This window comes from Pundamilia nyererei, unplaced genomic scaffold, assembly GCF_000239375.1.
Source record: "Pundamilia nyererei isolate P.nyererei 1_Seehausen unplaced genomic scaffold, PunNye1.0 scaffold00221, whole genome shotgun sequence".
Taxonomy (NCBI): Eukaryota; Metazoa; Chordata; class Actinopteri; order Cichliformes; family Cichlidae; genus Pundamilia; species Pundamilia nyererei.
Window position 1 is genome coordinate 665,887 of NW_005187622.1, and position 24,168 is coordinate 690,054.

General features: G+C 43.1%; 1 protein-coding gene across 3 annotated transcripts in view; it reads left to right on the forward strand.

Moving 5' to 3' along the window:
* The window catches only part of myo5b (myosin VB), a 66,953-nt gene that overhangs the window by 39,263 nt on the left and 3,522 nt on the right, over window positions 1-24,168 (forward strand). For 2 of the 3 annotated variants that reach the window (XM_005748411.1, XM_005748412.1), the window contains exons 5-37: window positions 1,084-1,240; window positions 1,706-1,849; window positions 1,929-2,010; window positions 2,316-2,423; window positions 2,733-2,842; window positions 2,919-3,184; window positions 3,274-3,355; window positions 3,441-3,581; window positions 6,017-6,139; window positions 6,807-6,890; window positions 7,166-7,300; window positions 7,374-7,471; window positions 8,509-8,595; window positions 8,878-8,989; window positions 9,272-9,483; window positions 9,743-9,899; window positions 10,437-10,676; window positions 11,640-11,876; window positions 12,952-13,045; window positions 14,021-14,151; window positions 14,891-15,010; window positions 15,348-15,482; window positions 15,591-15,656; window positions 15,773-16,030; window positions 17,041-17,135; window positions 18,498-18,575; window positions 19,219-19,417; window positions 19,507-19,600; window positions 19,690-19,833; window positions 20,249-20,400; window positions 20,477-20,566; window positions 20,652-20,802; window positions 23,095-23,389. In XM_005748411.1, coding sequence (XP_005748468.1) covers window positions 1,084-1,240; window positions 1,706-1,849; window positions 1,929-2,010; window positions 2,316-2,423; window positions 2,733-2,842; window positions 2,919-3,184; window positions 3,274-3,355; window positions 3,441-3,581; window positions 6,017-6,139; window positions 6,807-6,890; window positions 7,166-7,300; window positions 7,374-7,471; window positions 8,509-8,595; window positions 8,878-8,989; window positions 9,272-9,483; window positions 9,743-9,899; window positions 10,437-10,676; window positions 11,640-11,876; window positions 12,952-13,045; window positions 14,021-14,151; window positions 14,891-15,010; window positions 15,348-15,482; window positions 15,591-15,656; window positions 15,773-16,030; window positions 17,041-17,135; window positions 18,498-18,575; window positions 19,219-19,417; window positions 19,507-19,600; window positions 19,690-19,833; window positions 20,249-20,400; window positions 20,477-20,566; window positions 20,652-20,802; window positions 23,095-23,389 — 4,677 coding nt within the window. The remainder of the gene's footprint in view (window positions 1-1,083; window positions 1,241-1,705; window positions 1,850-1,928; window positions 2,011-2,315; window positions 2,424-2,732; window positions 2,843-2,918; window positions 3,185-3,273; window positions 3,356-3,440; window positions 3,582-6,016; window positions 6,140-6,806; window positions 6,891-7,165; window positions 7,301-7,373; window positions 7,472-8,508; window positions 8,596-8,877; window positions 8,990-9,271; window positions 9,484-9,742; window positions 9,900-10,436; window positions 10,677-11,639; window positions 11,877-12,951; window positions 13,046-14,020; window positions 14,152-14,890; window positions 15,011-15,347; window positions 15,483-15,590; window positions 15,657-15,772; window positions 16,031-17,040; window positions 17,136-18,497; window positions 18,576-19,218; window positions 19,418-19,506; window positions 19,601-19,689; window positions 19,834-20,248; window positions 20,401-20,476; window positions 20,567-20,651; window positions 20,803-23,094; window positions 23,390-24,168) is intronic. The other variant, XM_005748414.1, reaches the window with a different exon arrangement.

A 24,168-nucleotide genomic window follows, 5' to 3' on the forward strand; every position in this document is an offset into this window, starting at 1 on the left:
AACTCGCATCCATGTGGAACTCGCATCCATGTGGAACTCGCATCCATGTGGAACTCGCATCCATGTGGAACTCGCATCCATGTGGAACTCGCATCTGCAGAGTGTTTCCAGAGCTGCTGTGAAACATCTTAGCCGATTCTACTCTCAGCTGAATCTCAATGAATTATTTATTCATTTTAAGGAAGCGGCATACTCACAATACTTTAACAACCGTCTGAGAGAGGGACAGTTTCTTCTTTGTTACATAACCTTCAAACTAAGAGCACAAGTAAAGGATGCAGATAATTTCATTTTATAATTTACTTCCAGTATTTTTGTGACTTGGAGCAGTTTCAGGAGAACTCATATGAGCTGCTTGAGAGGTTCTCATCAGAAACATTGGATAATATTCATGTTATCTAATGTAAGTGGATGTATTATCACAAATATAATTTATTGTACAAAATGAAAATCAGATTGGGGTTTATGGTTAAACTTGTTTGAATCCTCTAATATTTCTTCCCAACAGTCTCAGTTAACTGTGTTTTCAGTGTTTGTCCAGTTTGCACAATAAAAATTCTTTGTTGTGATTCTTGGAAAACACCTGAAGGATTCATATCTATGTACATAAAGTTATAGATTCACATTTTTAAATATGAGATTTATGTATTTAGACATATATTTGTGCTTTGATGGCATATTTAGAAAAAGGAAATTAATCATTTTTAGATTTATATTTTGGAAATTAAAATTCATTAACTACAATAATTGAAATAATTTTAATATTTATAAAGACAAGTCTGAAATTTTTAAAAAGAAGTTTAAATATTTTAACAAAAAAGGAAGAAAAAAAAAGCCTAAAAACCTTAAAATCGTTGCATTTTGCAAACAAGTTAAAGACTGTAATCCAAATATTTTGATAAACAAATGGAAAAGTGAATAATTTAGTATTTACATCAGTTAATATTGTTGTTGTTGTTGTTGTTATTCTTCATCGTTCTCTCAGGGCCAAGCATCTGCTAACTTTAGTAGAACGAATTAAAGTCCTGCATTGTGACCATAGAGGTGGTGTGGTTCATTTTCTTCATCTGTGGTGTTTGTCAGAGATGAGAAGAATCAGTCGATCATCGTGAGCGGAGAATCCGGAGCAGGGAAGACGGTTTCTGCAAAGTACGCCATGCGGTTCTTTGCCACGGTGGGCGGATCAGCCAGCGACACCAACGTGGAGGACAAAGTTCTGGCGTCCAGTCCCATTATGGAGGTGAGTGGGCGGAGCCTTGTTTCATATTATATTACGATGCCAACAGCACTTTAATTTTCTTTTTATATCCATTGCCAAATTGCAGGTTAAATAAACCTCCTTCCAAACACCTTGTAGTCAGAGAATCATGGATTTAAAAAATTGTGTGAATTGGCCCATTTCCCTTGACTTGGTGTGCATCTCAGGACCCCTGCTAGAATTATTTATTTTTTTTAATGTTTTTTTTTTTTTAACGATATCCTGGAGGTTTAGTACTGAGCAGGTGTACACCAGAGAATAGAAGTAGAGAAAAATCTACTTTGTACCTCAAAAACTTCGATGGAGCGTGCTGTAGGCAGTCCGGAGTTGGCTGCGGAGGGGAGAACAGCGACTTGTTTCACATGAAATAAAACTGCATCCATGCAGCAGGAGGAGCTGCTGCACAGTTTTAAAGAACATGGATGATATTGTCTCTTTTTCCATCAGGCGATTGGAAATGCAAAAACCACTCGCAATGACAACAGCAGCCGCTTTGGAAAGTACATCCAGATCGGTTTTAACAGACATTACCACATCATCGGTGCCAACATGCGCACCTACCTGCTGGAAAAGTCCCGCGTCGTGTTTCAGGTCAGTCTCACAGACTCGCTCAGGATGTTTGGTTGAACCTGATTGGTTCATCTGTGTAAAGAGTTTGTTTCTTTCTCAGGCTGAGGACGAGAGGAATTATCACATCTTCTACCAGCTCTGCGCCTCTGCCAGCTTACCGGAGTTCAAAGACCTCGCTCTCAGTGAGTCAAAAGTTTGGGAGCTGTGTTTAGGTTGGACGATTATTATTAAATGGGATAAAGTATTAGTCTAAAGTTGCGCTTCTTTAAGTCGGCCTCAGGGTCAAATCGTTTGAGGATTATTGGTCTAAAAATGATCATTTTTCATCTCTGAACAAAAAAATGTATTTAGAGTTAAGGTTGAAGTCTTTTCCTGCTTCTTCATGTTACCAGGATTCAGCTCACTGCTGTGGAAGTTCAGTCAGTATTTATTCTGCCTGTAAATATTCACTTTCGTCTCATGATCGGTTCTTTCTCTCCTCCCTCAGCCAGTGCAGAGGATTTCACGTACACGTCTCTAGGCGAAAACATTTTCATCGAGGGCGTGAATGACGCCGAAGATTTTAAGAAGACCAGAGAGGCCTTCACACTGCTGGGTAAGAGTCACGAGTCTGTCCCGAACACCATGTTTGGTGGTTCATCTTAACATTAAGATGTGGGATGCATGCATGACAATGAGACCATTTTCTGCTATTAAAAACAAGTAAAAGGATTTTAAATTTAAAACTGCTCTTCGTCTCCATGCTCGTAGTAAGAACTCAGACTCTGGATCAGTTGTAGTGTGACGCTGATGGTCGAGCTTTCACCATGTGCTGGTTTCAGATGCAGCGAAGCGTTAACAGAGACCTGCTGGCCCTCCTGTGACTCCCATAAACAGACACTTCAGTCATGTTTTTGATCTACAGGTATAAAGGAGAGCAGTCAGAACAGCATCTTTAAAGTCATTGCGTCCATCCTTCATCTTGGGAACGTCGAGATCTGCTCGGACCGAGACGGGGAGTCCTGCCACATTGCGGTACATCTATGGCCTTTCTTTCAGTCTCTTCTCAGCTTTTATCGACGCTCTGACTTTGACTCTGTTCGTGTTTCAGAGGAAGGACGTCCACCTGCAGCACTTCTGCAACCTGCTGGGTGTGGAGCTGCAGCAGATGGAGCACTGGCTCTGCCACAGGAAGCTTGCCACCACCTCCGAGACGTACGTGAAGACCATGTCCACCAAGCAGGCGACCAACGCCCGCGACGCCCTCGCCAAGCACATCTACGCCCGCATGTTCGACTGGATCGTAGAGCACATTAACCTTTCTCTGCAGACGTCCACCAAGCAGCACTCCTTCATCGGAGTCCTTGACATCTACGGGTACGAAGCCCTGCGTCTAACCACCTGCTTCACCTGCTGTTGTTTGTTTTGTTGACCTGGATAAGAAGGTGTCTGTGGTTTTTCATCAGGTTTGAGACGTTTGAGGTGAACAGCTTTGAGCAGTTCTGCATCAACTATGCCAACGAGAAACTCCAGCAGCAGTTCAACTCTGTGAGTTTTCTGATGAACTTTAATGTAAATTGCCACACCTCTCAGGATTTCACTGATTCAAACTGTTATCCTCCTACGTCCTCAGCATGTGTTCAAGCTGGAGCAGGAGGAGTACATGAAGGAGCAGATCCCCTGGACTCTGATCGATTTTGCTGATAACCAGCCGTGTATCGACCTGATCGAGGCTCGGCTCGGCATCCTGGACCTGCTGGACGAGGAGTGTAAAGTAAGACTGACCGTCACACACATTATATTTTTGTGATTTTGACATTAAAGTTCTTTTCTCCAAAACCAATAAAACCATAACACAAAAAGAACGCAAAACTGCTGTGTTGACTCTACTAAAGGATGGAATCAAGGAAAGCCTTCAAAGTTGTCTTTGGATGCTGAACAAAAAAAAAGTAACCATTTTAAAAAGATGAGTTTTTTGCTTTGCTTTTTAACCAGCTCAACAGAGTCTGCAGACTCAAACTAAAGGGGAGAACCTTCCAGAGTCCAGGTGCTGCTTTTGAGCTCTGTCGCTTTCCGTTTTCAACCTTGTACATGGTACGACCTGCAGGCTTTGGTCACATGACCTTAGGGACCTGCTAGACATACAGGTGTAAAAGTTATTTGATGTATGCTGGTGCTTGACCATTCAGAGCCCTATAAGTGAGAACCAAGATCTTAACGCGTACTTTGGAGCTGGACGAGTAGCAGTGTGACGTGACAAAACTTTGGTGGTTTGGTCAGAAGTCTGGCAGCAGTGTTCTGTACAGATGTTCAGATGTTCCAGTGATGCTTTGTTTAAGCAGGTGAATAATGAGTTAAAGTAATCCAACCTTGAAAAAACAAAAGCATGAATAACAGTTTCCAGTTTTGCTTGTGAGATAATACTACTTAGGACATATTGTAGTGGTAGTAGTAGTACTAAGTGATAAAAACATGAATGACTGAACGTGACCATCTGAAGTAAAACCAGAGTCAAAATTTACCCTGAGGATTCCTGATGGAAGACTTGGCATAAAAGGCTAATGGACCAAGATCAGGGGTCCAGTATTAGAGCTGTATGCTTTTCCGGAGCACAAACAAGAATTTCAGTATTTTCTTCATTAAGCTGAGAAAATGTTTATCCATCCAGCATTTTACACTGTCTAAGCACTTTTGTGAAACATGCCGTTTCGATACCTCGTGGGGATTAAGGCACTATTAACGGGTTTTTGGAGCCAGAAGGAAATGTTAAGTTATAAGCTAATGCTAGCTAGCTTGCTAGCTTGGTTGTTGCATCCACAAATGCCGGTAAATAATGAAATCCTAGAGCTACGCTCACATGAACTGAATTTCAGACTTCCTTACATATTAATGATCCGATAATTATTTTTAAACCGTCACCTGGTAGCTGGCCTGTTTTATACAGGCTCTTTAAGTCACCTTAACTCTGTTACCATTTGTGCTAGAGCGATAAAGAGTTCAAACTTCTTCAAAAACTCTCCAACAGCACAAAAACAATCCAGAGGTCCAGTTCAGAGACTATTTAGCTGAGGTGAAGAATAACAGACAGCTAACGACTACAGACAGCGTTTAATAGTGCAAACTTTAAACAGGTGAGTTATAAATGAACCAACCATTTCCACCCATCCATTTCCCTGTAAAGTTGTTATGAAGGAGAAAAAGGGCGATCGTGACTCAAGAGTTGGCAGTTCGCCTTGTAATCTGAAGGTTGCCGGTTCGAGCCCCGGCTCGGACAGTCTCGGTCGTTGTGTCCTTGGGCAAGACACTTCACCTACCAGCTACTGGTGATGGCCAGAGGGGCCGATGGTGTGAAATGGCAGCCTCGCTTCTGTCAGTCTGCCCCAGGACAGCTGTGGCTACAACTGTAGCTGCCTCCACCAGTGTGTGAATGTGAGAGTAAATGAATAGTGGCATTGTAAAGCGCTTTGAGTGTCTCGAAAAAAAGTTATATAAATGCAATTTATTATTATTATTATTATTATTATTATTATTATTATTATTATTATTAAAAAATAAGTCGTAGCGATCAAAACTGTTGATTTCTGTTCACTTTTGGAGCTTCCAGTGGACACTGGAGGATGTGCGGTTTTTGGCGTCAATGCTGGCTTCATTTTCGTGTCCTGGAATCGGAAACTTAGTTTCATGTATCAAATATGCTTTGTTTAGATTGAAAGTTTGAGCTCATCACTCATAAAAACAACGTTTTTCCACAGACGTGAGACATCTGCTTATAATCTTATTCTTGCCTTATTTTTTTGAGCGCTTGCAAACACTTTGTCCTTTTTAATGGGTTGTGTGGAAAATGTAAGATGGAGAACTTTCCTGTAATATTTAGAGTTTGATGATCCTCGGGCCCTAACTCTTAGGGCTGTGATGAAATGGGGTTCATATCTGCTCCAGTTTTCCCGAGCTGCTGCCGTGTTTAGACTGAGTGTCGGAAACTCTGCTGAGTGCTGCACTTTCTTGCACCTCTCTGGTGCTTATCTGTGTGTTTATCTGGTGTAAATCTCTCAGATCAGAGCTGATGATTTATTCATCCTCTCTCTGTCTTTGAAGTTATGATGATAATGTGGGACAGCACTGGAGGAGGAAGTAAATGTGTAATTCAGCGCTCAGGTAGCCTGAATAGATCTCCTCCATGAGCTGTTGTGTAATCTGTTTGTGTTTCAGGTGCCAAAGGGGACGGATCAGAACTGGGCCCAGAAGCTCTACAATAAGCACTCCAGCAGCGCTCACTTCCAGAAACCTCGCATGTCCAACATCTCCTTCATTATCATACACTTCGCTGATAAGGTGAGCCAAGGACTCCTCCACCAGCTGTTTGATGAGGTTCAGAGTTTGAGTATCCAAACACTGTACTCTCAGAGGAAACCCGATCTTTTTACTGGTTTTACAGAACTTCACAGGATGTCAGCGAGAGTGAAAAACAGAGCTGAAAATAAGCAGAATAGGTCAGCTTTAAAGTTTCCAGAGTCTGGGGGCGGAAATGAATGAAAGTGATCATCTGAAGGCAGAGTTGTCTCCACTGACAGATTAAAGCCGAGGACGTTCACCCCCTGCAGAGGGTATTAAAAAGAGTCCTTCTCATGTCCTCAGGGTTTCACTTCACAGGAACGCGGATTCCTTAAACAGTCTCCTCAGGCTGTGGTCCAGCTGTTTATCACATTATAAAAACATTGAAAAGTTTCATATTTACATCACTTGGACAGATCTAGAATTGGAGAAATCGTATTAAGGTCCTTTTGGCTAATAGGGTGTATTTTAAAATACATGACAGCATACACCCTGGGCAGGTCTCCTTTCACACTTACAGTCAAGCTTAGAATGACTAAATAAAGCCTTGATCATGATCACTATGAAATATCTAGATATGCGTTTTGCGTTGGTTTGTGAGTTTACAGTCTGAGTCCGTCTGCTCATCTTCATCTGATGGTTGACGCTCAGCTTGCCCTCTCTGCAGGTGGAGTATCAGTGTGATGGCTTCCTGGAAAAGAACAGAGACACCGTCTACGAGGAGCAGATCAACATCCTGAAGGCCAGCCAGGTACGAACCAGAACCAGGACTTTCTTCCTGTGAGATCAGAGACTCCAGCTCCGCGTCATCTGTTTAAGCTGCACATTTTGCACATTTTTGTAATTTGTGATGACAAATAATCATTTTGTCCTTCCTGCTGGTTTATTTGACTTTTATCTGGGTTTGTTAGTGTAGCAGGAATTCAATTTGCTTGTTTCTGATGAACTGGTGAACCTGAATCTTAAGATTATGCATGTCACATTTCTTTGACCTCCTTTTCTTTCCTTTTTTTTTCTTCCCCTCAGTTTCAGCTCGTCGCCGACCTGTTTAGTGACAAAGACGACGTGACCCCTGCAAAGTCTGCCAGAGTGAATGTCCGAGCGCTGAAGACGGTTCCCAAAGCTCCGAACAAAGAGCACAGGAAGACGGTGGGGCATCAGGTGAGCTCTGCAGGACTTTCAGGAGCATTGTGGTGCTTCCTGCTGCTGTTCTCACACATTTCTGTGTTTTTAGTTCCGGACGTCTCTGCATCTGCTCATGGACACCCTGAATGCTACGACTCCTCACTACGTGCGCTGCATCAAACCCAACGACTTCAAAGAGGCCTTCTCGTGAGTCAGCTCGTCTCGTTTTCTATTTGAATCAAAGGAAGTGATCTGAGGTTGTACACGCTGAGTCAGTTCAAAATGCTGACGAGTTCATTGTGGCGCAGCCCAACAGGACGAGCAGGTCTGATATCACAGAGGTCATGACGAACAGGTTCTGCATGGGCGTGAGAACATCGACCTGCTCAAACAGGATCCACTTCCAACTAAATTTTTATTTATTCAAGCAAAAAAAAAAAACAAACCCAAAAAACAGCCCGAACCAAACCAGTAGCCAAACCGCTCCTCTCTCTCCAAACGCAGCGAGCCGCATTCTTCCACAACAGCTCACTTCAAAAATAAATGTTTCACTAACGGCCGTCACAGCGAGCAGCGCCGCAGAATGTTTACACCAAAGGGATTCCCCCTAAAGCACGTTTTCCTACAAGTCACAAACACACCAGGAACAACACGTGTGCCTCACAATAAACATGCAAATTTACTTAAAAGATGTCCATCAGTTCAAATTAATTCGCAAACTTAATGCTGCATAGTTTACATCAAAAGATTCTTATTATTGTTACTAGAAGTAGTAGTAATAGTAGATGATGAAGAAGTAGTAGCAGTCTGTTAATCCTCTCCACTTAATCTTAAAATAGGTTCTTCTGTGCACTGTGCCGATGTTGGTTTATATTTGAGTAATGACAGGATTCATTTTTAGGATTCAGACCGACTACAAACAGCCGTGTTATTATTATTTTTCTGAAAACAATCACATTTCTGTGAACATTTTCAGCTAAGTTCAGTTGTCAGCTGTCATCGTGTTTGTGTCTGCTGATGCTGCTCAGCACAAACCGCTCTGTGTCAGCGCGGGGAAATTAAATAAAGCGCCTCAGTCACATGTCTGACTCCCACTCGGCTCTCAGCTGACCAACTCACTCAGTCTGCTGTGAGCTGACTCTGCTGCCGTCCCGATGAAGAGGATGAGGTGAGAGGAAGAGTTTGGGCTGCGGGACTTAAAATCGTTCTGTTTTGGGAGGGTTGACGCGTTTCTTGTTTTGCAGGTTTGACTCGCGGCGAGCGGTGCAGCAACTCAGAGCCTGTGGAGTCCTGGAGACGATCCGGATCAGCGCGGCCGGGTATCCGTCCAGGTGAGTCCAGCTCAGCTGTCATTCAATCATGTGACCCCTCACCTGGTTTAAGTTTCATGGTCAGAGCGGTAGGAAAATCCAGCAGCTCTCTGCTTGTCTGTCTGCTCCATTTCCTCGAGGCCTGAGGAGAAGTCTGTGCCGCCATAATGATCTGAAATCTAATAACCAGTCATGCGAACGAGAAACAGAACTCTTGCTTTTGACAGTTTAACCAACACGACGTGAAGTGAAATCACAGTTCACAGAACTGATGCCCGCATGTGTTGTGTGTCGCTCCTCCAGGTGGACATACCCAGATTTCTTCAACAGGTATCGAGTCCTGATGAAGAAATCAGACATGACGACAGCAGACAAGAAGCTGGTGTGTAAAAACCTGCTGGAGACGCTGATCAAGGTGGGAAACACATTACTTCTACCTAAATAAAAATGAGCCTGTAAGTTTAAATATAACATAAACTTTCTGTTTCAACGCTTAATAATTTGTTGTTTGTAAAGCTTTTATTCACATTTTGCACACCAAATTTTTAGGTCAACTTTAACGAAAATGTCATTAAACTTGTCTGCATTTCATGTAGAGGGATTCTTTCGTGTGTGCTTCCACATGTCTCACACATTTATTTATTTGGTAATTACTCTGATTTAATCGGCCTCACCCTCGTTTAAATCCGTCTTTCAGGAGCCTGACATGTTCCAGTTTGGAAAGACAAAGATCTTCTTCCGAGCGGGTCAGGTTGCGTACTTGGAGAAGCTCCGGACTGACAGGTTCCGCTCGGCCTGCATCAAGATCCAGAAGACGGTTCGAGGCTGGTTGCAGAGGATCCGATACCGCAAGATCCGCAAGATGGCCGTCACTCTGCAGAGATACGGCCGAGGATACATGGCCCGCAGGTGAGCCCACACCAGGAACTCTGTGAGTGATTCAGTGAAGAGGCTAGAAAATGAGCTAAACTTCAATCAGCCGATATAATTAATGATCATCCAGAATTAAACTGTTTTAATTTACTGTGTAAAGATCAAATTAATCCATGCTTCTTTATTTTCAAGTTCTTTGTGTCAGCCAATCAGAAATTGAAACTTCACCGCCGCCATGTTTAAGGTCACATTGCAGCGAATCATGTAGTGATGTTAATGAATGTTCGTCCTGCAGGTACGCTGACTTCCTGCGTCAGACACGAGCGGCCATCATCTGTCAGAAGCAGTGCCGCATGGTGAGAGAGAGACGCGAGTTTCTGAGAGTGAGACGCGCAGTGGTCACCATCCAGGCGTACGCCAAAGGGATGTTCACCCGCAGGATTTACCAAGAGGTACAGCCGCCATCACTGCTCGGTGTTAGCAGCGACAAAACTGCAGTGTTAAAAAAAAAAAGCAAATAAACAAGCACAGAGACAGAAATCTGCATAAAATAAAAACAGCTTCATTAAACACTGAGTCTAACTTTACTGAAGTTTTCATGAAGCCGTGAGCAGAAATATGAAAATCTGCTCCTACAAACATGGATGTTAAGTGTTAAACATGCAGCTTTTAAGTGCCTCATGAAGCAGCTGTGGATGAAAGAGAAGTTCCTCTTTACAGGAAACCCCTGAATGGAGCTGGGACATGTGTTCATAAATTTATGTGTTTGTTATGTAATCGTTGGACTTTCTGTCCCGTTCTTTACTCTGTATGAACTTCGAGTCTTAAAGCCGATTCTTTGGGAAGACGCGGCTCAGTTTTTGATGTCTCATTAAACTGGAAACAAAGTTAAAGGAGGAATGTGGTCAGGCGGACGCTCTGAGTGAATGGATTTGTGTGTCTGTGCGTGCTGTTAGTCCTCCAACCATCTCCTACATCTGCTTCTACAGTTCCTGCTGCATCACAAGGCGATGATCATCCAGAAGAATGTACGCGGCTGGATGCAGAGGAAGCAGTTTAGACGAGCACGCAACGCTGCCATCACCATCCAGTGCGCCTTCAGACGCATGCACGCCAAACGGCAGCTGAAGCAGCTGAAGATCGAAGCTCGCTCTGCCGAGCACCTGAAGAAGCTCAACACGGGCATGGAGAACAAGATCGTTCAGCTGCAGAGGAAAATGGACGACCAGGTACGCCAACAAGCGTGTTTTTATTCTGAAGCTAGTCTGTTAATTACACACAATAAAACATGCCGAGTTGTATTAAAATGGAGGTCGTCCTATTTGATAATATTCAGTCTTCTAAAGGTTTAGCTGAGCAGCAGCTTCAGGAGTTGGTGTCCACGCTGCTTCTGTAATAATGTGAACATGGGGTGCATAAAGGTCATTTTAGTTTAGGTCGTCGGAGTGAAGAGATGGTAGATAAACAGAAATGTGTATTGATGATACAAAAGTGGGTTTTTATAAGACTTTGAACTGTCCCACCCAACACCAGCTTCCTCTAAGATCTGTTAAGTGTCTTCAGTGGACAGTATATCAGAGTACACCACATCTCCCCCTAGTGACAAGCAAGTGTAGGTGCAAGTTCACAAACTGCACCTGTTTAATTAAACCTATAGATCAGAGTCGATCTGTGACGTTATGTTTACGTGACTACACACAGACAGCGTTTCTCCAAACATCTCGAACATAATGTTTCCACTCATGTCCTCTCCTGTGCAGTGATACTGCTTTAAAATGCTTTTTACTTGTATTTTTTTTGTCTGTGAACAGTCATGCGGACTAATGTCAGATGCTCTGAATCATGTTTTAAAACTATGCAAAAAGATGAGCAGAAGCAGATTCACATGATTCCAGTGAAGTTATTTTGGGTAAAGAGCTTATTAAATAATTAAATCTAAAATCAGCACACAGGAGAAAAGTCTGTTAAATACAATTATTTTTCTTTTTCTACTATAATCCTTTAATAATCATCACGTGTGAGCTCCTGTGTGCAGCAAACATGTTGATGAATAGGATATAACGATCCAGGTCTAAGTCGTTGATTAGCAACAATAAATATGAGTTATGATGAAGTATTGGACCAGTGCACATTACTTTGTAACAAAGGCTGTGATGTACATGATAACCTCACTGCTGCTTCACCTGCTTCAGTCCAAAGAGCTCCGCACTCAGAACGAGCAGCTACAGACGGTAAACACCTCGCTGGGCTCAGAAGTGAACAAGCTGCAGAAGCAGCTGGAGCTGCTGCGCAGTGAGCAGGAGGACGGAGGCCAGGTGAGGTCGCTGGAGGAAGAGCTGGAGCACTTGAGGAAGGAGCTGGAGGAGGCGCATGCCCTGAGGAACAAGATGGAGGAGGAGCATATCAACGAGAAGATGGACCTCACACAGGTGGGCGAGGGAGACAGACCGACAGACACAGCACACGTCCTGTCCGGCTATTTTCAATTCAATTCAAATTTATTTATATAGCGCCAAATCACAACAAAAGTCGCCTCAAGGCGCTTCATAGATACAGAGAAAAATCCAACAATCATATGACCCCCTATGAGCAAGCACTTTGGCGACAGTGGGAAGGAAAAACTCCCTTTTAACAGGAAGAAACCTCCGGAAGAACCAGGCTCAGGGAGGGGCGGCCATCTGCTGCGACCGGTTGGGGTGAGAGAAGGAAGACAGGATAAAGACATGCTGTGGAAGAGAGACAGAGGTTAATAACAGATATGATTTAATGCAGAGAGGTCTATTAACACGTAGTGAGTGAGAAAGGTGACTGGAAAGGAAAAACTCAATGCATCATGGGAATCCCTGGCAGCCTATGTCTATTGCAGCATAACTAAGGGAGGATTCAGGGTCACCTGGTCCAGCCCTAACTATATGCTTTAGCAAAAAGGAAAGTTTTAAGCCTAATCTTAAAAGTAGAGATAGTGTCTGTCTCCTGAATCCAAACTGGAAGTTGGTTCCATAGAAGAGGGGCCTGAAAACTGAAGGCTCTGCCTCCCATTCTACTTTTAAATACTCTAGGAACAACAAGTAGGCCTGCAGAGCAAGAGCGAAGTGCTCTAATAGGGTGATATGGTACTACAAGGTCATTGAGATAAGATGGGGCCTGATTATTTAAGACCTTGTATGTGAGGAGCAGGATTTTGAATTCAGAGGCTTTGCTGCAGTAAAAGTGCTCATACTGCACAGTAAAAATACTCTCATCAAGAAAATGTCCTGCAGTGAAAGTCAAATTATAGGAATATGATCAGAAAATATTACTTCGAGTATTAAAAGTAAAAGTATTCACTGCAGAAAAGTTTCCTCGGTGGGATTTCAGTGTGCTCGCTGTTCCAGCTTTGACTCATCAGAGGTGTTTAAACTGATTCAGTGTTACTGTTGTAAAACCGGCACACAGCGACGTGTGTGTGTGTGTGTGTGTGTGTGTGTGTGTGTGTGTGTGTGTGTGTGTGTGTGTGTGTTTCAGAGGGTGGATGAGCTGGAGAGAGAAAACTCCCTGCTGAAGAGCGAGAAGGAGGAAATGAACCGACGCATCCTGCAGCACTCAAAGAGCACAGAAGGTAGGTTACCTGGAAAACACACCTGGATTAAGATGTGTGCGAGCATACGTGCAAGCGACACACTCACACAAGAGTCTCTCTGTCTGCAACAGGAAACACGAGTCAGACCGAGTGAGTCACTTTTCCTCTGTGATTGTCTTTAAGCTGCGAACAATGATTTATTGATGCCTTCCTACAGGCTTGCTTCTCAGTGGCCAATGGAAACAGGAAGTAGGAACGAAGGTGAATTCAGTCAAAGTCCGACTGGAAGCAGAATAAAATCGAAAAGTTTCAGAGACTAAAAGATGACTATAACACACACACACACACACACACACACACACACCTTGCCTTGTAAGTCTTAGTGAGGACATCTAATTGACAAAAATTCTTTCCCTAACCATCAAAAAATGAATGACTAACCCAGGTTATGGTTAGCCCAAACTTAACTGTAACCCTGAGACTAAAACCACATTTTGAGTCTCAAAAATGCCCGACACGACAAGTATAGTAACAGTCAAATTTTTGGTCCTCACAAAGATGTATAATTACACACACACACATTATTTCAGCCTGGTGGCAGCGAGCAGTGCAGGAAAAACAAACCAGACTGGAGACGCATCAAATTTATTTACTTAGTTATTTAGTTTTGTTTGTTTTTATCCAAGTGGAGCGATTACTGCTGAAACCACAGGAAGCTCCACAGCTCAGCGTGTTCTCGTGATGGACCTGCTGTGTCCTGGTGATGGACTTTTCCTTCCTGGTTTTAAATGGAAAGTGTTTAAGTGTATCTTCTTATGGAGCATTTATAGAACTTAAAGCAAGCACAATTAGAACATTCAGTTACAGTTCAGAGCTTTATCATCGACGTGAATTTAGCACCTTCATGTTTGGGAACTTTTTTTTAGCTTCTTTTGAAGTGAAGCAGGCTGTGAAGAGTTTACAGCTTTACTCACTGAAAGCTGCCGTTCATTGATGGATGTGTGTGTGTTTCAGAGGAAGTGAGCAGTGTGTCTCTGCAGTCGGAGCTGGATAAGGAGAGGGAGCGCTACCAGAACCTCCTCAAAGAGTTCTCCAGGCTGGAGCAGAGATATGACAACCTGAAGGAGGAGATGTCGCTCAACAAGGTGACCTCCTGACCTCAGAGAGACGTCATCACAAACACACTCACACACTGACGTTTATATTTGGAGGGCAACAATGAACTCCAGGTCATGGTGCAGTCCTTTAGTCATTCTCTGGTTTAGAGTTCTGAATTGGGAGAAGTGAAAATATCTTTTTCTTTCTTTCAAACAAAAAAAAGGCTGATATTTCACAGTTCTTCCGAGTGTGTTTGAAGCAGAGAGCTGGATGTTGTTCAGTTCGGTGCTCACATCTGTGGAGATCTAACTGATCATATTCAGTTTTTGTTTCATTCAGAAAAATATCCTGGGACCTAAAGGCTTCATGAGAACACTCTAATAACACCATTATGAAAAGAAAAAATATTTTGTTAAGTAAAAGTGTTAAATTGCAATGAGAACACTGTAAGGTTGATCCCTGCACAGATGTAGTGGATAAACTAATCGAGGTGTCCTTTGCAGTCTGATCTTATCAGTAAGAAAACTGTTAGTACCAGAAGGATGAAGGCATCGGGAAAGGTTAGAGTTGAAACGGACTTAAAAACCTACAGCTCTACGACACAATCGTCGCAGCATCTGAACTCAGATGTTCTCAGAATTTTTATATCTGAGAACTTCTGAAGTTTTCTAAAAGTTTATGGTTTATTCTAGTTTTTCTTCCTAGACCTTCAGTCTATATTTTCCCCTTTTATATCAGCGACTTTAGTACGTCTGTGGTGACTTTCTTCCTCCTGTCATCCTGCAGTTCCAGCCTGGCCACACGAGGAATCCGTCCAATCAGAGCAGCCTGGAGTCGGACTCTAATTACCCGTCTGTCTCCACCTCAGAGATTGGAGACACCGAGGACTCCATTCAGCTGGTGGACGTGAGTCAGTTTGTACTTTGTCTGCACAGAGCAGGCATCAGATCACACAAGTAAAGAGCCAGAGAAGGAAAAACTGTTCAACACAGTGACGTTTAACTAACAGGATTTAAATCAGTAATGATGTGGGTGAAGTGTGATTATAGATTCTCCAGAAGTGCATGCAAGTTTGTTCAAATGTGTTGCTGCAGGATATCCAGTTATTCTTTTAAGCTGATGTGATCTGAATGAAAGAAAAACATTGGTTTTAAATCTGAGTCACTTCATGAAGAGTACAATTGGATGATTCAGTGTTCAGAGATGTGTGTTAAATGCTAGCTCTGATCATGCTGGTCTGCAGGAGATGGGGATAGACAAGGCCGCTATGGATATTAGTCTATTCATGAAGCTGCAGAAGAGAGTCCGAGAGCTGGAGCAGGAGAGGAAGAAACTGCAGCTCACAGTGGAGAAGATGGAGGAGCTGGCCAAGCGAAAGGTGACTGAGCAAGGATTTGTCAGAGGGGCTCAGCTGTTTCCTCTGAGTTTTTATCTGCAGGAAATGAATCAGGTTTTGATATTTTTCTTTGTGCTTCCTTCATTTTAGGGCTCTCAGTCAAGGCCCTCCACTTCTGAGCAGGAGACGGCTGATCTGGCCTACAATAATCTCAAGGTACAAAACTGAAACCATTTCATGGCATCAGGACTTCTTCTCTGTCCTTTCAGATGAAGCTAGTGTGTAACAAATCAACGTCTAAAACTTAAACGGTGAACTTTGTGTCTCTGCAGAGGCAAGAGCTGGAATCGGAGAACAAGAAACTGAAGAACGACTTGAATGAGCTGAGGAAGACGGTCGCTGAGCGAGCCTCACAGAACGGCTCATCCAATGAGCTACAGGACAGCTACAACCTGCTGCTGAGCCAGCTTAAATCAGCCAATGAGGAGTTGGATGCTCGCAAGGAGGAAGTCCTCATCCTCAGGACGCAGATTGTGAGCGCGGCCCAGCTGCAGGAGAAGAACGAGAATATCCTGAGCCTGAACACAACGGTATCGCATTAACAAAGTTCTAATCCTTATGAGGAGGCCAGATTTGTATTTGTTATTCATCATGCTACTCCACACACTATAGGTGGAGCAAAGCTTCACGTGTTCTCTCTGGTAAAACACATTATCAGTGTAGAAGCTCAGCTTTGTGTTGGCAGCGTGTCTGCATGTCTAGAAAAGTGAAATAAGCTTTGGCTGCGAGGTCAGTTTAAGCATTTTAAAAGGCAGCCAAGACAATTTCTTTCTGTGGTGTTTCTGTTTGTGATTACAGCTCTCATACACGGTCATCTCTTGTCAAAGAATACGATTTTTGTGACAGAAGGTTCTTTTAAAGGAAACTATCATTATCTTTATTATTACTATTACAACAAAGACAAACCGTGTGGTTTGCCCTTAGGTAGTAACAGAAGAGGATTTTCAGCTTCACAGAGGTGGAAATCTGCTTATTTCCTCCTTGTTCAAAAGTAATGAGGTCACTGCAAAGTGATGCAATATTGAATCATTTGATATTTAACTCATATTGCACAGTGGTGTACTCACTGCCACTGTTCGACCTACTTCCACATACAGACATGAGTATAAACAGGCTTTGCGGCCTCAAGGTTCGATGGGAAGCGCTGTCCAGCCCGATTCCAACAGAAAATGGAGTTTCAGCTCAAAGGGAGGATTTTAAGACTTTTATTTATGAAGTGAGGTTATGTTTTAATATTACCGATAATTAGGCTCAGTAACAGTTGGCTCAGTGATTGAAAATGTGAGAGAACACTTCCCACGAGGCTGCAGCAACGGGCTGGATTCTGCTTTAGACATTTTTCTTGATGAAGTCTTTCACCTGCTGCCACTGCTTTCAGATAAACGCACAGTCTGCAGTGCAGTGGATGAGTCAGAGGGCTGAGGATGTATATGAATTTATCGTGTTCATGTGTCAACTGTCTGTGTGTTAGAGTGATATTAAAATGAGGTCAGTGAGCTGTTGTTTGGTGATGTGACATGCTCTTTCTGTGTCTGAGCAGGAAACTGATTCTACTCCTGTGGTGAACAACAGCAAAGAGCCTGTGGACAAAGAGGAGGCGCTCAAAGCTTACCATGGACTGTGTGAGTCCAAAAAGTAAGTGACTAAAGAACCGAAACCAGCCAGCTTTACCACAGTGAGGTATTTGGGCAGAAGAGATCCTCTATACAGGTCACGTCAGCTGATCTCCTCTTTAGTTGTTGACACAAAAGGCTTTGAATGCACTCTTTGTACTTTGCTCTGGCTGTTCTCAAGTATTTGATTAAAAATCCTTCTTTTCTTCTCTAATGAATGATCCTGCTAATTGAAACTTTCTGAGACTTTAAATCAGATTTCAGAGCGACAGATTGCCGGACACGCGGACTGTCTGTCGCAGACTTCGTGTCATTCACTTCTGTCAGCTGTGCTGAAGCTTCAACAGATCACATTTCTGTTTCCTTCACACATTTTCAGTCTCTACTCATTTTTAATGTCCAGTTTGAGAGTCTCACAAGACTTTGAGGCTTTTCCCAAACCTACATAACGATCAGCGGGTAGCTCCTTACCTCTGAACACAGAAACAAAACCACAAAACAGAAACAAACAAAAGAAGACAACAAACAAAATAACCAACAGCTGGTTTAAATTCGGCTCCTTCTGCACATCTGGGCCACATCCAGCTCCCCTGCTGTCTCTAGAAGGACGGTTGTTCTGACAACTTGAAATTTCACAAACTCCGAGAAAACAAAACTGATCTGACTTCATGTCGAGCATGATCACTGCTGATCTGAGCTCTTCTATGGAAGTGGGTTCCATTGAAGAGGAAAACTGTTAAATACTCTAGGAACAACAAGTAAGCCTGCAGTGTGAGAGCGAGGTGCTCTAATGGTACTACAAGGTCATTAAGAGAAGATGGGGCCTGATTATTTAAAGCCTTGTATGTGAGCAATATTGAGTTTTGGATTAAACAGGGAGCCAATGAGGGGAAGCCAATATAGGAGAAATGTAGCTTCAGAAGACATCATAGACACTCCTGCTGAACCAGCACCGTCTCACTGCACTTCATCTCGCTTAGTCACATCAAATCTGTTCAGTTGTGTTTCTAGAAATGAATTTCCCCATTTTTGATTTCAGTCTTTGGTCTGATATCTCCTCGTGTGCACGTGTTACATTTTCAAAGTGCAAAAAAACCCCAAAATCAGTCCCACAGAAGTGATTGTGATTTGGGTTAAAATAAAACACCTTTGTGCCGTTCCTTTTTCATAGGATCCACCAAAACACAGGGCTGTGATCATCACAAATAACGAGTGTAGCTCTAACAGTGTTTTAGTGGCAGCAGCTGAAGTTGTGGTTTTTCTCTTGTTTATGTAGCGACTAACCTTTCTGCTGCTCTCCCTCCTCTCTGTTCGCTGCGTTGCTCCTCACATGCTGCTTTTATCTGCTTCTCTGTGTCCTCTGCCTGCTGCTGCTGGACACCAGTAACCATCAGGACTGGTGTTACCTGAATGAAGACGGAGAGCTGGGCTTGGCTTACCAGGGCCTCAAACAAGTGGCCAGGTTTCTGTTTGCTCATTTCCTCTGCTTCCTTTCATTTCAAAAAAATCATCTCTGTAATGTTCTGGACCTCAGTCTGTTCGTGAAGAGCCGCTGTTACACCCAGTGTGTGAAATATGAGGATGCTCTCAGCTCCTAAGTAAAATCCGCCATGTGAACTCAATCTGGATTTGAAGTTTGTTTATGAGCCCAGAAAGCAGCTGTGATGGTTCAGCTTAAGGCGACGATTATCCTCAATATTCTCTTTATATGTTTGAGAGTTGCTGATGAATCATATGCAGTTTAATATTCATGCAGCCTGAAGAAGAGGACACCATTAATTTAAAATACACAAACATCAGTATTAACTCAGTGAGTCACACATTCACGTGTCAGTGCTGACTCAGCAACTTTTAGAGCAAAAATCATAAAATTATTACTTCTAAAATAAAACAAACAAAGTAAACCTTCATCATGAACCTTCAGTGTGATGTTACTTCACGGGAAGGTTAATGAAAATGTGTCTTAGTCCTCAGAGGATGTTTCACACATTGGCTGTATCACCACTGATCTGTCTGTGCGGTGTTTTGCTGTGTTTTTGTTTGTTTTGGTGTTTTGTTGTTTTCGGTGTCTGTCAGTAACACTCTGGTCCTCCCGGTCCTGCCAGGCTGCTGGAGGCTCAGCTGCAGACTCAGTCCAGGCAGCACAAAGACGAGCTGGAGGCCCTTCACACTCAGATCGAGCTGCTGAAGGGTGACATCGAGGATAAGCAGGAAAAGCTCAGCTACATGATGTCTCTGTCTCCAGAGGCTCAGGTGGAGTACAGCGTCCAGCAGGAGATCACGCGGCTCACCAATGACAACCTGGTGAGCAATACTGCAGCAGCCGCTGCTGCCGGACTCCCTTCCTGATGCCTGTTTTCTGTTTTCTGACGCTGCTCTGTGTCTTCCTGCAGGATCTCAAAGAGCTGGTGGAGAAGCTGGAGAAGAACGAGAGGAAGCTGAAGAAGCAGCTCAAGATCTACATGAAGAAGGTCCAGGAGCTGGAAGGTAACAGGAGAACAGGAAGCTGCTCTGTAGAGCTGCACCTGATGGTCAGAGGCTAAGTGTGTGTGTGTGTCCATGTGTCTGTTTTTCAGCTGCTCAAGCAGCAGCTCAGAGCAGCAGGTCCAAACCTGAGCTGATACGTCAGGTGACCGTCCAGAGGAAGGAGAAGGACTTTGAGGGGATGCTGGAGTACAACAAGGAGAACGAGGCGCTGCTGGTCAAGACCCTGATCAATGGTAAGAACATCGCCCCAGCTTCATGTGGTTTTTCTATCTTACATGAGGTTTCATATTGTGGGTGAGGTATTCCCATCCACCTCAGACTGCGTTTGTTCAAAGCGCATGCTGGATAAGATTTCTCCCACAGCTTTCAGAAGTTAGAACGGAAGCTCTGAACAAATATTCTAACTTAAATATTTATTAAATCGGGCATTTGGTAGTTAGAAAAAGCAACACAAGAAGCTGTCTGGTTTCCAGCTGTTTCTGTAGCTCCCCAACGTTCCTCACAGTGACGGCTTTACTGTCACTAAAGTTGAGCTGGAGGTGAAGTTGAAAATATGTGATGACAAGACGAACAGCAGGATGCATGTCCTCAGGATAATAAAACCAGAGTTTTTTCACCCATTGCATGGTTACAAACATGTGATTTCAGACATCCGCCCCAACAACGTGTCTGGTACGGTGCCCTGTCTGCCAGCTTACATCCTCTTCATGTGCATCCGCCACGCTGACTACATCAATGATGACCAGAAGGTGGAGTCTCTGCTTACCTCCACCATCAACGCAATCAAGAAGGTCCTCAAGGTTGGTGCCACAGCCCACCTGTCTGATTCCACACACAGGTTCTTTTATTTTGAAAGTCCTTTTATTCATTCTGCAGAAGAACAACGATGACTTTGAGATGACATCCTTCTGGTTGGCCAACACCAGCCGACTGCTTCACTGTCTGAAGCAATACAGCGGTGAGGAGGTGAGGACCTGATCGATATCTGTAATGAATGAGCAGACAGAAGCAGCGATTATCCACTCTCACATCCTGACATCTTCTTTATCAGGCATTTATGACACAGAACACGCCCAAACAGAACGAGCACTGTCTGAAGAACTTTGACCTGGCTGAGTACAGACAGGTGTTGAGCGATCTCTCCATCCAGATCTACCAGCAACTCATCAAAGTGGCAGAAGGCATCATTCAACCCATGATCGGTGAGTTTGCCTGAAACACCAAAAAGGAGAATTTTGTGGTTTGATGCATTTAATTGCAAGATGCACACGATGCATTGGTTATATTTTGCTTAAAGAAATATTTATGTGGTTTTCTAATTAGTGCCTCTCGTTCAGCTTGGTGTGTTATTTCAGCATAGTTAAAAATAAAGAGCTCGGGACCTTATAGAAAACTTTGCAAAGCTCCTCTCTTGCTGGATGGTCAAATGTCCTGAACAATATGAGTTGCATTCATCAGTCAGATTTCTAGAAGGATAAATATCCAGCCAGGAGAAAGAGATTAGAAACTGTTCGAGATATGGCCTTTCTCCTGTTGCAGCAGATTCATTTACAAAATTCTTGAAGAGTTATTTCACATTTTTCTACTACATGTTTGGGATGTTTAACCTGTCTGTGAGAATTTTAATCTTTAATCTGAAAACCCTGCGTTTGTTTTCTTTAAGGATGTGGAAGCTAGTAATATATTGTTTGACCTTTTTTTTCACCAGGGTTGTAAAATTGTGCACGTTTAAAATGGAAAATTGCATTTTAATTTCTGCGTGAGTCGTTGACAAAATGAAAACATGCTGGACTTTGCTGACTGTGTGTTCAGGTGATGTAACTCTGTTCCTTGAGAAAGTCAGCTGCTTGACATACCGACAGAAGTGGGTATAGAGTCATTTGTGGGGAAAGAGGTACTTTCCTCCTGAGTCCCTTTATGAGAAACACAAACATGTTTGTGCTGAAAACAGCTGACAAAACCATCCGTTAGTGTGTTTAAACCAGATGGACAGAAGTCTGGTGGTAAATGAAAAAAGAAGTGAAAATAAAGACTTCTGGAGCCAACAGGATAAAATGATGACAAGGACAGCTGTGTCATTAAGCCTCATCTCTGTTGTTAAATATGAAAAACTGAGTGACTTAACCACAACCCGAATCTGCAGACATCACTTTCAGTCTTCTAAAACATGCAGCGTGTCAGTGAGTGGCTGTCAAAGATGTTTGGCTTTCACAGATCATTGCTCTCTGTTGCAGTGACATTTTAGATATGAGCCACACTAGTAGCTGCTGTTTCATCTGCTGTCAGCCAAAACATTAATGCAAAGGTTGATGGTGCAACCAAACCAAATTCTGTCCAAGGAAACATTTCTGTGTTCTCAATTCAGAGCTGAACTACTTATTTTAACTCACTGCTGTAACCGCATCATCAAAGGAGCTGAGGGCCGCCCAAGAAGTCCTGTTACAATTATACAGAAAAATAAAATGGGGTTTACCGTCCAGCAAAACCATCATTGTGTAATGAGAGCAGCACGAAACGGAACCGAAGCATTATTTAGATGCTAAACTAAATGATAAATGCGGTCATTTGTAGTGTTTGGTCAAGTGTCATAACATGAGGAAGAAGCAGGTTATCACAACAACCCCATGGTGAAATCTTCTAGTCCCACTCTTCTCCTGTTTTGTGCTGGTTTGAGTTTTCGTTGAGTTTCTGTTGAACACTTGGGGAATTTTTTTCAGAAACTACGTCACTCTGAGGTAGCAGCTGACTCATTTCGTCCCCATATGAGTCATCATGTGACTTTCTGCTATCGGACTGTGCACAGTGGTTACCACAGCAACCACAGAGCTGTGGTCAGTGTGAACTTCATCGTTATTAAAGGTATTTTTATCTACCAGAAGTCTTTAAGTCGAACAGAGTAAAGGCAGGCTAAAAAATCCCCTCAGAGCTGCAGGACGGTTATCAGTGGACAGATGAGTTGGGTTTAGTCTTCGATTTGACCCGAAGACTAAACCTAAGAGACGGTCCAGAGCTTGATGAAAGATGAGTTTTGGAGGGGTTTTTTTTTTTTTGGCGAATGCATACTCTCCACCAAAGCAAAAGAGTCTCTGAGCTGCTGCAGGAATTCAACCACAATCAGCTGGATGTTCTTGGAGTGAGCAAAGTAAAACTGAATTGAAGTAGCTAACAGCAAACATGGATTCATGGTTTAGATCAAAGTGAGCAACTTCGGCAGCAAAGTGCTGCTCAAGACTGCCTCAACGTACCTGGAGCTGCAACCTCATTGAAGATCTGAAAACTCTGGAGTCTAAATGGAGAAAAGCCAAAACCACAAAGTGACTGGAGAACAAAACAACAAGCGTTGGAGGAACTAAGTCTGTATAGCACCATCCTGTGTTTTTCTAGATCATTTTGTTGCTGTGTAACTGGTGTAGGTCTGTACCTTCCCATCTGTTCTATAAACGTTCTTCTTTGTATGTCTGAACTCCTTTTCTGGTTTCTGTTTTGCCATCCAGTGTCGGCCATGTTGGAGAGCGAGAGCATCCCCAGCCTGGCAGGCGTGAAGCCGATGGGCTACAGGAACCGTTCGTCCAGCATGGACATGGACGCCGACGGCCCCACCAGCTACACCCTGCAGGCCCTGATCAAGCAGCTGGGGCAGTTCCACAACATCATGCGAGACCACGGTCTGGACCCTGAGATCATAGGTCAGGCGGTCCGGCAGCTCTTCCACTGCATCAACGCTGTTACCCTTAACAACCTGTTGCTGCGCAAGGACGTCTGCTCCTGGAGCACCGGCATGCAGCTCAGGTACTAAACCTGCAGCCGACACCCACAAGCTCAACTTTGTAGTTTGTACTCCATTACAATGCAAAACAAATTTACTAAAATCTGTGAACTATGTACCATATATATTTTATAATTTTGTCTTTATACTTTATATTGCAGGTATTTCATTGAATTAGAATCCAGTGAAAATTTCTTTGCAAGTTAAATGAAAGTACGTTCTTCCCTCGTTAGTTACAAGTTCTAGAGATGAATGGTGCAGATAGCTTCAGCTGTGTTAATGACTCATTTTTATCAACAACCCTAACGATAATCCCAAACAGGTCACAAGTTAATTCACAGCTCGCTGAGCTCAGCCAGCTGTTCCATCACTACAGGCTGCCCTTTTTGGCTTTTTCATGCCGTACACAAAAACACATCACCTCAATCCAACATGACTGTCAGTTGAATAGAAAGGCTGGAATAGAACATCATCAAGTTTATGATGATTTTCTATTCTATTCATATCATGAAAGCTTAAATTGAGTTTTAGGTTGCGCTCTGTCCAAAATAATTTAAAAAACTTAAGAAGTGAAATTATTACAATAATAATCTGGATTTTTCTGGGGCGACAAGAAAGAACAAGAAATCAAAGAAGCACTGGTAGAAGAAGAGCATTGACCATAACTTGTTACATAATGTGCTGGTTTGTTGTTAGTGTTCAGATTCAGGAGAAAGATCGCACAGAGAGATGGAGGTTGGCTTTAACGTCACATCGCCAAAACCTTGTATGCCTGAACTCTGTGGGTCTCCCATCAACCCCA